Source organism: Camellia sinensis, chromosome 3, assembly GCF_055761805.1.
Source record: "Camellia sinensis isolate YWXY chromosome 3, ASM5576180v1, whole genome shotgun sequence".
Lineage (NCBI taxonomy): Eukaryota > Viridiplantae > Streptophyta > Magnoliopsida > Ericales > Theaceae > Camellia > Camellia sinensis.
Window position 1 is genome coordinate 209,216,264 of NC_138963.1, and position 14,037 is coordinate 209,230,300.

A 14,037-nucleotide genomic window follows, 5' to 3' on the forward strand; every position below is an offset into this window, starting at 1 on the left:
ATGAACCCCACTGGAGAGAATGCGCTGATCTTCGCGCACACTAGTCCCTCCAACACAAGCATGAACCTTCACACTTTGCTGGGCAAGTTCAAGAGTGGGTGGAAGAACCAAAGCTTGGCACTCAACCAAGCTATAATCTAGCTGCTGCAGAATTCCAGAGCAGAATGTTGCAATGTTTCCAGTTCCAGACTGTCTCGTCATATGAGGTGAAGAATTCTTCTCCATCAGCCTCACACATGACTACAGTTGCACAAATCTTTGTTGATTTTATCAGCGGAATAGGTTGAGGTCCGGCGGGCGGCTAAGGTGAGGTTGCCGCCCGCCGGGGAAGCGAAAATATTAGGTTTTAAACCAGCTCTGATACCATGTAAGAAATAATGTATAGAGAAAGAGAGAGAATAAATTGTATGTATTATTATTGATTGATATATTGATATATATTACAATGATTCATGATTCCTATATATAGAAGAGGGTGAGTGTGTAGTAGGTAAGGAGTAGGTGAAGTGGAGGTGGTAGTGGTGTAGTGGGTTAGGTTTAGTGGAGTAGGTGAGGTGGTAGTGGTGTAGTGGGTTAGGTTTAGTGGAGTAGGTGAGGTGGTAGTGGTGTAGTGGGTTAGGTTTAGTGGAGTAGGTTTAAGTGGGTGAAGTAGGTGGAGAGTAGGTGGATTTTAACAATTGATATTGCTATTCCTGACACTACTGATCTTGATATTCCTATTGTCAAGAGAAAGGGAGTGAGATCTTGTACTCAACATCCTATCTCAAACTTTGTGTCGTACTCTTATTTGTCTTCCTCGTATAGAGTCTTTGTATCAATCATTTCCTCTGTTAATATTCCTAACCATTTTCAGGATGTTCTTGTTACCTTTGAATGAAAACTTGCCATGATTGAGGAAATGAAAGCACTTCGTAAGAATGACACTTGGGAATTAACTGAGTTACCTAAGGGCAAACGACCGGTGCGATGCAAATGGGTGTATACTGTGAAGCACAAAGTAGATGGTTCCATTGAGCGTTATAAGGCTCGACTTATGGCAAAAGGCTTTACGTAGACTTATGGAGTAGACTATCAAGAGACTTTTGCACCAGTGGCTAAGATGAATTCAGTCTGAATACTTTTTGTTAAAATTTACCATCACCTACCACCAATTTACCATCACCTACCACCACCTACTCCTCACCTACTACACTCACCCTCTCCTATATAATGAGCCACTCACCATCTGTAATATATACAACAAGACATCAATCAATAATAAGATCATCAGATACATTTATTCTCTCTGTATTTTTCTCTTTATACATTGATTTTTTACATGGTATCAGAGCGGGTTTAAAACCTAATATTTTCGCTTCCCCGGCGGGCGACAACCTCACCTTAGCCGCCCGCCGGACCTCAACCTAGTCCGCTAGAATTTTTCTTTTTTTCTACACATACCTTCGTCTCCGCTGCATCTTCAACTCTCTCTCTCTGTATTGAAATTCAGGGAGAAAGACAGACACACACACATGGGCTAGTCTCTCAGTCCTCTTCTCGGCCATCACACACACAGACGGAGAAACTCTATTGCTCCACCGTCGTCGACCGCTGTGAGCCACCGTGGACCACCAAAAAAAAATTCTCTCTCTCTAGCTTTGATTGTCGTTTGACATTTCTCCGATCGATCTTCGAAATTAATTTGAGGAATGGCGGGGCAGAACCAGACGCCGAATATCGATCCATTCGATGCCTACTTTCGGAGAGCAGATTTGGATCACGACGGTCGGATCAGTGGCGCTGAGGCTGTTGCCTTCTTGCAGGGCTCCAATTTGCCCCAACAAGTCCTCGCTCAGATATGGATGTATGCTGATCAACATAAAACTGGTTTCCTCGGCAGAGCCGAGTTTTATAATCTTCTTAAACTTATCACTGTTGCACAAAGTAAGCGAGAACTGACCCCAGACATTGTGAAGGCTGCATTATATGGTCCTGCTTCAGCTAAAATTCCTGCTCCCCAGATAAATTTTGCAGATACACCTGCTGCATCAAGTCCTATGCCAGGTACACCTGTCCCACAGTTGAGTGGTACCACCCTAATGCCTTCCCAAAATATTTGTTTTCTAGCTGGGTCTCTCTCTGCAACGCAGGGCACCCACTCAATCTCTCTCTCACTTTAAACCCTCTCTTTTTCTTTCTTTTTATTTTAATATTGTCCACCCAACCTCCACAGCTTTTTCCTTTCTTTTTTTTTTAACAACAAAACAAAAAAAAAAAAACAGCAAAACAAAATCGAAAAAATCAGTTGTTTTTTACTGAAACCTAACTAAGCACATGGATATCCACCAAAAAAAAAAAAAAGAAAAAAAGAAAAAAAGAAAAAAAAAAAACTAGTCACATGGGATCTATTTTTAATGGCTCAACACATGGATTTAAAATCAACTTGGCCGAAAACAATGTAGTACACACCTTTTAGAATGGTATATATCATATGTGAATAATATATTCCTTACTTTTTTAGTGTGTGATAATTAGATTGGTAGGTGCCTATTTCCATGGCAGTTTCGTTCTCACCACATTAAAACATCTAAAACCAATAAAATGTCTGGCCTATTCCAAACAACGCACAGATTCCACACCACCTCACTGCTTTTTCTTTCTTTCTTTTTTTTTTTTTATTTTTCTTTCACTTTATTTTTAATCCTTTTTTTTTTTATTTCTGCTCCGTATTATGTCATTCCTGCCATCCGATTTGCACATAAAAAAAAAAAAAAAAAAAAGAAGAAGAAGAAGAAGAAGAAGAAGAAGAAGTGCACACCAAACTCATTTTATTCATGTCGGGACTCACCCCGACACCATTTTCCACAAAAAAAAAAAAAAAACAAAACAAAACGAAAACAAAAAAAAAAAAAAAAAAAAACAAAATACACAAACAACCCCCTCCACAGGCGGGATTTTTCTTCTCTACTCTGCTGCCGGTCTTTTCTTCTTGCCTCCGTCCTGGGCGGCCCTTACCGGCGTTGCCTCCGTGTTTCCCACTCCACTGGGCATGATCACTACTCCCTGCTCCTCCACTGCAGCATATGGCGGCCCTCCAAATCGGAACATCACGGTGGCCTTCCGCTTCAGCTCTTTATTTTCCGCTTTTAGCACACTTATCTCTGCTCGCGCATCCTTATACATGCGCTGGAGCAGAGCCAGCTGGGAGTTTAACTGTTGCACCTCATTTGTCCTGCTCTGCAGCCGGTGCGACAAATTTGTGACCGCAGTCATGGTTTCCACGCATGACTTCAGAGTATACTGATTGGCCTCAATATCAGTTTGCACCGCCATTTTTTGCTCCACCGACCGCATCGGAAAGTTCAACGGAGCAAACACAGAGATGTTTGGTTGAGGTTCACTGGCCACCGCACCAGTTATTTCTCTTGTGGACTCATTCAGTTCTGGAAAGAGCGTAAGTAGCCCATGGGAAGAGGAGGCCATGTTCTGGTTAGCTGGACGGGAAGAAGAGGCCATGTTGCTAAGTGTTTCAGAGACGGGTTGGTTACAGAGTATTACAGAGTTTCTCTCTCAGCAAAGGAAGAGTTTTTTCAGAGGATTTTCAGAAGTTTTTTGTCTGCCTCAGCCTCAGCATCAACCTTGGTTAAATAGCGAGGCAGCCACGCGTATCGCGCGCCACTTGACGCCAGACGACAAACGGGCGCGCCAGTCAAGGCACTCACGTGCCTCGCCATCATGTCCGGCACATCTTTTTATGACTTGGGCTCGCCTTTTGATGGCACGTCTTTTTATGGATTGGGCACGCCTTTTGATGGCACGCCTTTTGAAAGATTGGGCACACCTTTTGAGGGTGCGACTTTTTAAGGGTCCGACAAGACTCTATAAACTGTCCCGACATTGATTCCGGTTAGCTCCTTTATGGGTCCGACAAGACTCTGTAAACTGTCCCGACATTGATTCCGGTTAGCTCCTTTATGGGTCCGACAAGACTCTGTAAACTGTCCCGACATTGATTCCGGTTAGTTTCTACAAGGGTCCAGCAAGACTCTGTAAACTGTCACAACAACTGTCACAACATTGTCTGCTACAACGGTCCGACATGACCCCATAAACTGTCTTCTACAACGGTCCGACATGACCCCATAAACTGTCTTCTACAACGGTCCGACATGACCCCATAAACTGTCTTCTACATCGGTCTGACACCCCCATACAGTGTCCTCTACAACGTTATGACACCACCATACAGTGTCCTCTACAACGTTATGACACCACCATCCAGTGTCTTCACCAATGGTCTGACACGACCATACAGTGTCTCCTATCCTTTTTTATTTTTATGTATTTTCTTGTTTTGTTACTCTCTCCAAACTCAAGTTGGTTAGTTTCTATCCTCCTTGAGTTTGCGGGGGGCTGTTAAAATTTACCATCACCTACCACCAATTTACCATCACCTACCACCACCTACTCCTCACCTACTACACTCACCCTCTCCTATATAATGAGCCACTCACCATTTGTAATATATACAACAAGACATCAATCAATAATAAGATCATCAGATACATTTATTCTCTCTGTATTTTTCTCTTTATACATTGATTTTTTACACTTTTCTCTCTAATAGCTAATTTAGATTGGCCACGTCATCAATTTGATGTAAAGAATGCTTTTTTACACGGTGATCTAGAAGAAGAGGTATATAAAGACATTCCTTCTGATTTTGAGAATCATCAGACAGAGGGTAAAGTATGCAAGCTTCGGAAGTCGTTATATGGTCTTAAACAGTCTCCAAGGGCTTGGTTTGAGAGATTCACTCAGGCTATGCTTAAATTTGGGTTCAAATAGAGTCAGGCAGATCACACTTTCTTTGTGAAACATTCTTCACGTGATAAGACTACAACTCTCATTGCTTTTGTGGATGACATAGAACTTACAGGCGATGATAGTGAGAAAATACCCCTGTTGAAGAAATATTTAGCTAGTGAGTTTAAAATCAAAGACTTGGGGAACTTAAAGTATTTTTTGGGAATCGAAGTTACTCGCTCCAAGGATGGGATTTTCATCTCACAAAGGAAATATGTTCTTGACCTTTTGAAGGAAACATGAATGCTTGGATGTGAGACCTGTGATACCCCAATGGAACCTAATTAGAAACTTGGTGATGATGATGAAGGAGCGGCTGTTGATAAGGGGAGTTATCAGTGAGTAGTGGGTTAAGAAGCACGGGCACTTCTAGGAAGGTGACGTATCCGTGTCGGGTACGTGTCGGACACCGACGCTCTTTGGACACTCTCAGGACACGTGTCCGACACTCTTCAAAACGTGTCCTATTGTTTAAAGACTTGGACACTTTTTGGACACTTGAAGGACACACGTGTCAATCGTTTAAACGCACGTGTCTAACGATTAGACATACGTAAAACTAATTATAAGTTTGAACAAAATAACTTAAGATACAATAATAAAATAAAAACCATATAAATTTATAAGAATTAGTGTCATATTGCATTTTTTATTATCTTTGAATGATATATTCATATATATATATAACATATAATAAATATATAAAATTATGTATTTCATGCGTGCCTTCATCGTGTCGTGTCCTGTATTTTTTGAAAATTAATGTGTCGGCGTGTCCGTGTCGTACTCGTGTCGTGTCACGTGTCCGTGTCCATGCTTCTTAGGTAGTGGGTAAGCTTATTTACTTATCTCACTTTCAGCTTGATATTGCTATTGCTGTCAATATGGTTAGCCAGTTTATGCATGTTCCTCATCAAATTCACTTAGAGGTTGTTATGAGAATTCTAAGGTACTTGAAATCTTTTCCTGAAAAGGGTTTTTACTTTTCCAAACATGATCACCTCAGAGTGGAAGCTTATACAGATGCTGACTGGGTAGGATCAATAACTACTAGGAGATCTACATCAGGATTGTGTACCTTTGTGGGCGGCAATTTTGTTATTTGGAGGAGTAAAAAACAGAATGTGGTGGCTAGCTTGAGTGCAGAAGCTGAATTTAGAGCTATGGCACAAGGTGTGTGTGAACTTTTGTGGATCAGACTCTTGTTGAGTGATTTGGGGATGGGCCAGATAGACTCTATGCGGCTATGTTGTGATAATAAGGCTGCCATCAACGTAGCTCACAATCCTGTTCAACATGACAGGACATAACATGTTGAGATTGATCGCCACTCCATCAAGGAGAAAATCACCAGTGGCATGATATGTACACCTTTTGTGAAGTCAGTCGAACAACTTGTAGACATCCTCGCTAAGGGAGTTGGGAGTAACCATTTCATGACATTCTAGGCAAGCTGGGCATGCGAGATATCTTTGCACCAGCTTGTAGGGGAGTGTTAGAATATTTCCTTGTTTCCTTATTTAGATTAGATTGTGATTGATTGATTGATTATGATTCCTTAATCAGTCAATTAATCAATGAATACAAAAGGTAATTCCTTAATCAGTGCCTTAAGGCTTCCTTTTGTAACATTACAGTTGTTTCTCAATCTGGGCTCTCTTGTTTCTCTGATGCTGACTATGCAGGATCGAGAATTGATCGGTGTTCTACTTTTGACTTTTGTAGTTTTTATGGTGATCATCTTATATCATGGAACAATAAGAAGCAAGCAGTTATTTCTAGATCTTTTGCAGAAGCTGAGTATCGAGCTATGGCACAGGGAACATGTGAGATTCTATGGCTTCGTTTTATCCTAGTAGAGTTGGATTTTGAGGAGACTGGTCCTACCTCCTTATTTTGTGACAACAAGTCTACTATTATACTGTCCTCTGATTCTGTCCTTCATGAACGCACTAAGCATATAGAGGTTTATATTCATTTCATTTGAGAAAAGGTTCGGACTGGTATTGTGAGTCCATCCTTTGTCTCTTCCTTTCAGTAGTTAGCATATATGTTCACAAAGTCTGTAAGACCGACATTACTTCAGTCATCCATTGACAAGCTGCTATTGTTGAATATTTTTATACCAGATTGAGGGGGAGTGTTAAATATAGGAATTAGAGTATATAAAATCTTTTTATTTTTAGTATTATGTATATAATCTATGATTGTGTCAATCAATGATTTGGTGCCTTGTTTATATCGTTTCCTAAATTGTATTATGAATCTATTATATATACGTGGCCTCTACGTCATTCATTGGTAAGCCAAATCATTCTTTTCATCCTTTTGCTTTATGGTTTTCTCTTAAAACTTCTACCCTTATTTAAGGTACTTGTACAATATTTTCTTAACAATTAGACATCCAGTGAAATACAGCTATTTTTTTTTTTCCCTCTTCAAATTAATCTTGTAAAAGTACATTTTTATAAGTATTATTATGGTCCATTTGTTACACTCTGTGCTACCAAAACTTCATTCTACCTATATTTCAACTCATTATATTTTGTCTTATCCTACTAAGAAATGTTTCGAGGAGATAAATAGGAAAATTTTGGAATCACTAAATTCGCCATTTTGGCACAAAGTTGTTAGCATCTTTGCATTTTTCTGAACATGCTTTCCAAAATATAAGTCACTAGGGTGTTAATGATTTATGGTAACACTGAGTTTGAAGAGACTTTTGAATTTTCCATTATCATAATTCCTTCGATATATCTATAATTTCTAAATTTCTTAGAATCGCCAAGTCAACTAAATTATTTTAAAGCATAACTCCTATCTGTTTTTAGTAATATCTTAAAGTAATTTCACTTTAAATATCATTTAAAGTAACTTTTTGGCTAAAATATAATGTAAAAAAAATTAGTATATTTGGGATGACTTTTGATTTTTTTATGAAAAGATGTGCAAAAAGTAGAGAGAAAATAGAATCTTTGACTTTTTGGTATAGATTGTTAGTTTTTCGATTTTTTTAGTGACTTTTTGACTAAAAAAGCCACTTGCCAAATGAGGAGTCTCAATTTTTCCTCTACTTCAATAGAGAAAGATTGACTACAAATTCCTAGTCGTATTGATTTACAATTTAAATTGTCCTATTGTCTAAAGCTCACCTTACTTATTTAGGTCAGTCCTGTCTATCAAAAATTTCTTCGTTTCGGCTTTAGTATTAAGCTTGATCAGGGTTTTTTGCTATTAAAAAAAAATAAAATGTAAATCATTCCATGTTCATTTCTTTTTAAATGACAACCAATGTTTTAAAAAGCAGCCGCAACCGCAACCGTTACGTAACGTGGTTACCGCCACCCGTTATGGTCGCTTTTGCGGTGTGATTGAGATTCACAGGTGTGTCGGCCGTAGCGGCTGCCGTAGCAGTCGTAACGGCCATAACGGTCTGTTACGCACCGTTACGTAACGGTTTTGAAGTGCTTCTTTCGGAAAAAAAATGGGGGAAGAGGGATGGAGAGAGAAGAGGGAAGATGAAGAACGTATTATTGATTTGTTGAAGTTGTAAGACCTATGCTATTCTATTCAGCTGCTATCATTTAAATCATTTTGTTTGTGTGTGTCTATCTATATATTGTTTAATAATAATAATAATAATAATAATAATAATAATAATAATAATAATAATAATAATAATAATAATAATAATAATAAGTGTTAAAATCCACCTACTCTCCACCTACTTCACCCACTTAAACCTACTCCACTAAACCTAACCCACTACACCACTACCACCTCACCTACTCCACTAAACCTAACCCACTACACCACTACCACCTCCACTTCACCTACTCCTTACCTACTACACACTCACCCTCTTCTATATATAGGAATCATGAATCATTGTAATAGATATCAATATATCAATCAATAATAATACATACAATTTATTCTCTCTCTTTCTCTATACATTATTTCTTACATGGTATCAGAGCTGGTTTAAAACCTAGTATTTTCGCTTCCCCGGCGGGCGGCAACCTCACCTTAGCCGCCCGCCGGACCTCAACCTATTCCGCTGATAAAATCAACAAAGATTTGTGCAACTGTAGTCATGTGTGAGGCTGATGGAGAAGAATTCTTCACCTCATATGACGAGACAGTCTGGAACTGGAAACACTGCAACATTCTGCTCTGGAATTCTGCAGCAGCTAGATTATAGCTTGGTTGAGTGCCAAGCTTTGGTTCTTCCACCCACTCTTGAACTTGCCCAGCAAAGTGTGAAGGTTCATGCTTGTGTTGGAGGGACTAGTGTGCGCGAAGATCAGCGCATTCTCTCCAGTGGGGTTCATGTTGTTGTTGGTACTCCTGGTCGTGTGTTTGACATGTTGCGGAGACAATCACTTCGCCCTGTTTACATCAAAATGTTTGTCTTGGATGAAGCTGATGAAATGCTGTCACGAGGTTTTTAAAAATCAGATCTATGATATTTTCCAGTTGCTGCCACCCAAAATCCAGGTTGGGGTGTTCTCAGTTGCTGCCACCCAAAATCCAGGTTGGGGTGTTCTCTGCCACAATGCCACCAGAGGCTCTTGAAATCACCAGGAAATTCATGAATAAGCCTGGAAAGAGAAAAAGCTCATGCTAGGATTTGCGAAGTGATTCGCTGCAGGAATTTTGGCTTTGGATGAAACCCTTACCATACTCCATTCATTCTCTCCAACTGTTCTAACTTTTTATTTTTATTATTATTATTATTATATCAAATAATCAATGCACTCATGTTCCCCACTAACAGTGTCCACTTTTGACCCAAACCATTTTCAATCCATCATTTCTCCTTCACCTTTTGCACCCCACTCACCGACTCTCTCTCCACTTTATCACATGGGTTTGTCCCTCTCTCTCCTCCATTTGATTTCAAAAATCACTTATTTTTATTTATTTTTTCCAAGTCACTTTTCCTCTTTTTTAAATACCCCACTTTATTTTGAAACAATCGCACTGATGTTTTTCATATAATCCATCTATAAATATTTTTTATCTATTTTCTTTCTCCCTTGTTTTCTTTCATTTTATTTTTATTTTTTCAACAAAACACTCCCAAAAAAAAAAAAAAAAAAAAAAAAAAAAAAAAAAAAAACAACATTTTACAAACTTGTCATTTCTTCATGCCGGGGATCAACCCCGATCAGCATTTTACACCATAAAAAAAAATAAAAAAAAATAAAAATAAAAATAAAAAAAAACACAAAACAAAACAAAACACAACCAACACAAATCGGAACAGTGGGATTTTTCTTCTCGCCTATTCTGCCGGTCTTTTCTTCTTGCCACCGTCTTGGGCGGCCCTTGCCGGTGTTGCCTCCGTGTTTCCCACTCCACTGGGCATGATCACTACTCCCTGCTCCTCCACTGCAGCATATGGCGGCCCTCCAAATCGGAACATAAAACTGGCCTTCCGCTTCAGCTCCTTGTTTTCTGCCCTTAGCACGCTTATCTCTGCTCGTGCATCCTTATACATGCGTTGGAGCAGAGCCAGCTGGGAGTTTAACTGCTGCACCTCATTTGTCCTGCTTTGCAGCCGGTGCGACAGGTTTGTGACCGCCGTCATGGTTTCCACACATGACTTCAGAGTATACTGATTGGCCTCAATATCAGTTTGCACCGCCATTTTTTGCTCCACCGACCGCATCGGAAAGTTCAATGGAGCAAAACCAGAGGTGTTTGGTTGAGGTTCACTGGCCATCGCACCAGTTATTTCTCTTGTGGACTCGTTCAGTTCTGGAAAGAGCGTGAGCAGACCACGGGAAGAGGAGGCCATGTTCTGGGTAGCTGGACGGGAAGAAGAGGCCATGTTGCTGAGTGTTTCAGAGACGGGTTGGTTACAGAGTATTACAGAGTTTCTCAGCAAAGGAAGAGTTTGTTTCAGAGGTTTTTCGCAGCTTTTCTCTGCCTCAGCCTCAGCCTCCGTCTTATAGCCGAGGCAGCCACGCGCATCGCGCGCCTCTTGCCACCAGCCGACAAACGGGCACGCCAACCAAGACACTCACGTGCCTCGCCATCATGTCCGGCACACCTTTTGATAAATTGGGCACGCCTTTTGATGGCACGCCTTTTGAAAAATTGGGCGCACCTTTTGAGGGTGTGACTTTTTTAATGGGTCCGACAAGACTCTGTAAACTGTCCCGACATTGATTCCGGTTAGCTCCTTTATGGGTCCGACAAGACTCTGTAAACTGTCCCGACATAGATTCCGGTTAGTTTCTACAAGGGTCCGACAAGACTCTGTAAACTGTCCCGACATAGATTCCGGTTAGTTTCTACAAGGGTCCGACAAGACTCTGTAAACTGTCCCGACATTGATTCCGGTTAGTTTCTACAAGGGTCCAGCAAGACTCCGTAAACTGTCACAACAACTGTCACCACATTGTCTGCTACAACGGTCCGACATGACCCCATAAACTGTCTTCTACAACGGTCCGACATGACCCCATAAACTGTCTTCTACAGCGGTCTGACACCGCCATCCAGTGTCCTCTACACCATTATGACACCACCATACAGTGTCTTCACCAATGGTCTGACACGACCATACAGTGTCACCTATCCTCTTTTATTTTTATGTATTTTCTTGTTTTGTTACTCTCTCCAAACTCAAGTTGGTTAGTTCCTATCCCCCTTGAGTTTGCGGGGGGCTGTTAAAATCCACCTACTCTCCACCTACTTCACCCACTTAAACCTACTCCACTAAACCTAACCCACTACACCACTACCACCTCACCTACTCCACTAAACCTAACCCACTACACCACTACCACCTCCACTTCACCTACTCCTTACCTACTACACACTCACCCTCTTCTATATATAGGAATCATGAATCATTGTAATAGATATCAATATATCAATCAATAATAATACATACAATTTATTCTCTCTCTTTCTCTATACATTATTTCTTACAATAAGTGTGGTCATTAACTATTTGGCTTGATTAAAAAAAAATGTATATATATATTTAGGCTCTTATTTATTCTCTTACTTTTGTCATTGTTTATCTTATATATAATAGTTAGTAATTGATTTTTTTGTAAAATATCTAGAAAACATAACACCTATAATTATATATTAATACATATTTTATACATGTCAATTTTTTTAGATTAATTTATTTTATTTTAATTTACAGGTTTTTCAAAAAGATAATGAATATTCAAGTGATCCAACCCCCCCCCCCCCAAAAAAAAAATCTTTATCATTTATTTTTTAATTTTTATACGAGCACATTAGCATGTATAATTTATTTTTTAAAACTATTTAAGTTAAAATTTGCATATGTTTCCACAAGTATAATAATTAAAAAAAATAATTTTATATATCTAAGTTCAATAAAATTTTTTTTTGCCACAAGCGTAATATGAATTTATGACATATAAAGTCATTAATTATTAAATAAAATGTAAAAAACTCAGTTTGTAGTGATTTAAAAATATGAAATATATTGGATCATGCTTACAAATTTACAAAAATTGATCAATATTTATTTTAAAACCTAATAAATATGATTATGTAAAAAAAATATGCATATCAGTAAGTTTTTCTCAAATTGTGCGAAAAATAAAAAAATTCACGATTCTGGTTATCGCAACCGTTACGTTACGGCCTTTACACCCCGCAACCACAACCGGGCTATTGCCACCGTTACGGTGACCGCAATCGCTTTTCAAAACCTTGATGACAACCCTTTCCTTTTAGGCTGCTTTTTTTTTTTTTCTTTCAAATTCAAGTAACTAGTTTTTCCATGTCATATAATATCTATTTATTAGGCTAAATCTGACTACCATCATTGAACAATTTATCTTAAAATTAGTTTAGGTCTTCTCCTTTTTGGGTTTTGCCACCAACCCTGACTATGAAGGCTCCTTCTGCTGCTATTCTGTAAATCCTTGCTTCAACTTTTGTTAAATGGCACTCTTCTGGTCTCATTTGTTAAATTAAATCATTGACATTGTTTGATTTGAAAATTATTGATTGGTCATTTCTTTTTAGGTTCACAATGTTCATTTTTACGCAAGTAGCAGGTTATACATATGTTACAGAAAGTGGATGCTTTTCTTGTTTTAGTTTGTAGTGTTGACGATTTTTTCCTGTTCTATATTTTAGTGTGACGACTATAGCTTTCTACATTTTCCAAATTGACTTATAATTCTCAAGATCATTTAGCATCCCATATAATTCTTTCTATATTGTCAGCATGCCCAAATCTACTAATTGGTTGCAGCAAGATTAGTTAATAGGATTGTTGAATTAGTCTATTTGGAAATCTTGTTAAATGATCCCTTGGCTTTCGTAAAATCTACTTTTTGCAGATGGGTTGATAGCATTCTCGAAGCTTTAAAAGTCCGCGATCAATTCCAGAAGGTCCAATAGTGGTGCTGTTGTGCCATCTGTAGCCTTCAGTTTTTTCAAGGTATTTTGTGACTACTTGTTCTCCTCTTCATTCCCCAAAGATAAATATAGTTATTGCTTTCTTTCTTTGTCATTCAGGGCCTGCAGGGTTCGATTGGCAGCCAATAATTGCAGGAGTAATAAGCAAACGTGCACATTCCTATGTAAAATTTTCTCAAAACAAGAGAGATAAGTCGCAAACAGCAGAACAGAAAGGTGTCAAACCGTTTGCCTTTGCGGAGTGATCATGTACATTTGGCAGAGCTACTGCAAGGTAAGTTAGGCAGCTGTTTATAGATGATATTTTGTAAGACAAATAAGCAACTTGTATATACATTTTGATGCTGTAGATATCCTACTGTTAATATATTAAATTCTATGATCAGCTTGAAGAACCCCTTTGTGGAACACTAATACTATTGAAATAAAATTTTATTACTAATAGCTTGTCATTGTTTTGTCTCTCCAATCACTAGCTTCAAAGTCATCATTGGTGCCTTGTTCCCCTAAATTTGTGCACTTGAAAGATTGAAAAGTTATTAGATTCTGTGATGTATTTTTGTGATTTATAATGGTAGTCTACTAACAGCTTTGAGAAATGAAATGATGGGGCAGTATTATTTGAAATTTCAAAACTAATGAATGAAGTTCAACATAACAAGTGAATTGGTACCCTTGAATTACGATGTTTTCCAGAGCACTGTTGAAGAAGGTATAACCCAATGCTGAAAATGCAGTGAACAATATTCCTAGAAAGCA

The 14,037-nt window shown here is 38.7% G+C and overlaps 1 protein-coding gene and 1 long non-coding RNA gene across 25 annotated transcripts in view; both read left to right on the forward strand.

Moving 5' to 3' along the window:
* HEMD (uroporphyrinogen-III synthase family protein) overlaps positions 1-13,722 on the forward strand; it is a 40,470-nt gene extending 26,748 nt beyond the window's left edge. For 15 of the 24 annotated variants that reach the window (XM_028212723.2, XM_082922096.1, XM_082922089.1 and 12 more), the window contains 2 exons: positions 13,200-13,300; positions 13,378-13,722. In XM_028212723.2, the coding sequence (XP_028068524.1) occupies positions 13,200-13,260 (61 nt within the window). In that variant the 3' untranslated portion in view covers positions 13,261-13,300; positions 13,378-13,722. Of the gene's footprint in view, positions 1-6,530; positions 6,672-13,199; positions 13,301-13,377 lie in introns of all 24 variants that reach the window. The other 9 variants (XM_082922076.1, XM_082922085.1, XM_082922075.1 and 6 more) reach the window with 2 other exon arrangements.
* LOC145823075 (uncharacterized) lies at positions 453-680 on the forward strand. Its single transcript, XR_014365180.1, has 2 exons — positions 453-512; positions 555-680. It is a non-coding gene; the product is annotated as an uncharacterized LOC145823075 (long non-coding RNA).
* Positions 13,723-14,037: the final 315 nt, after the last annotated feature.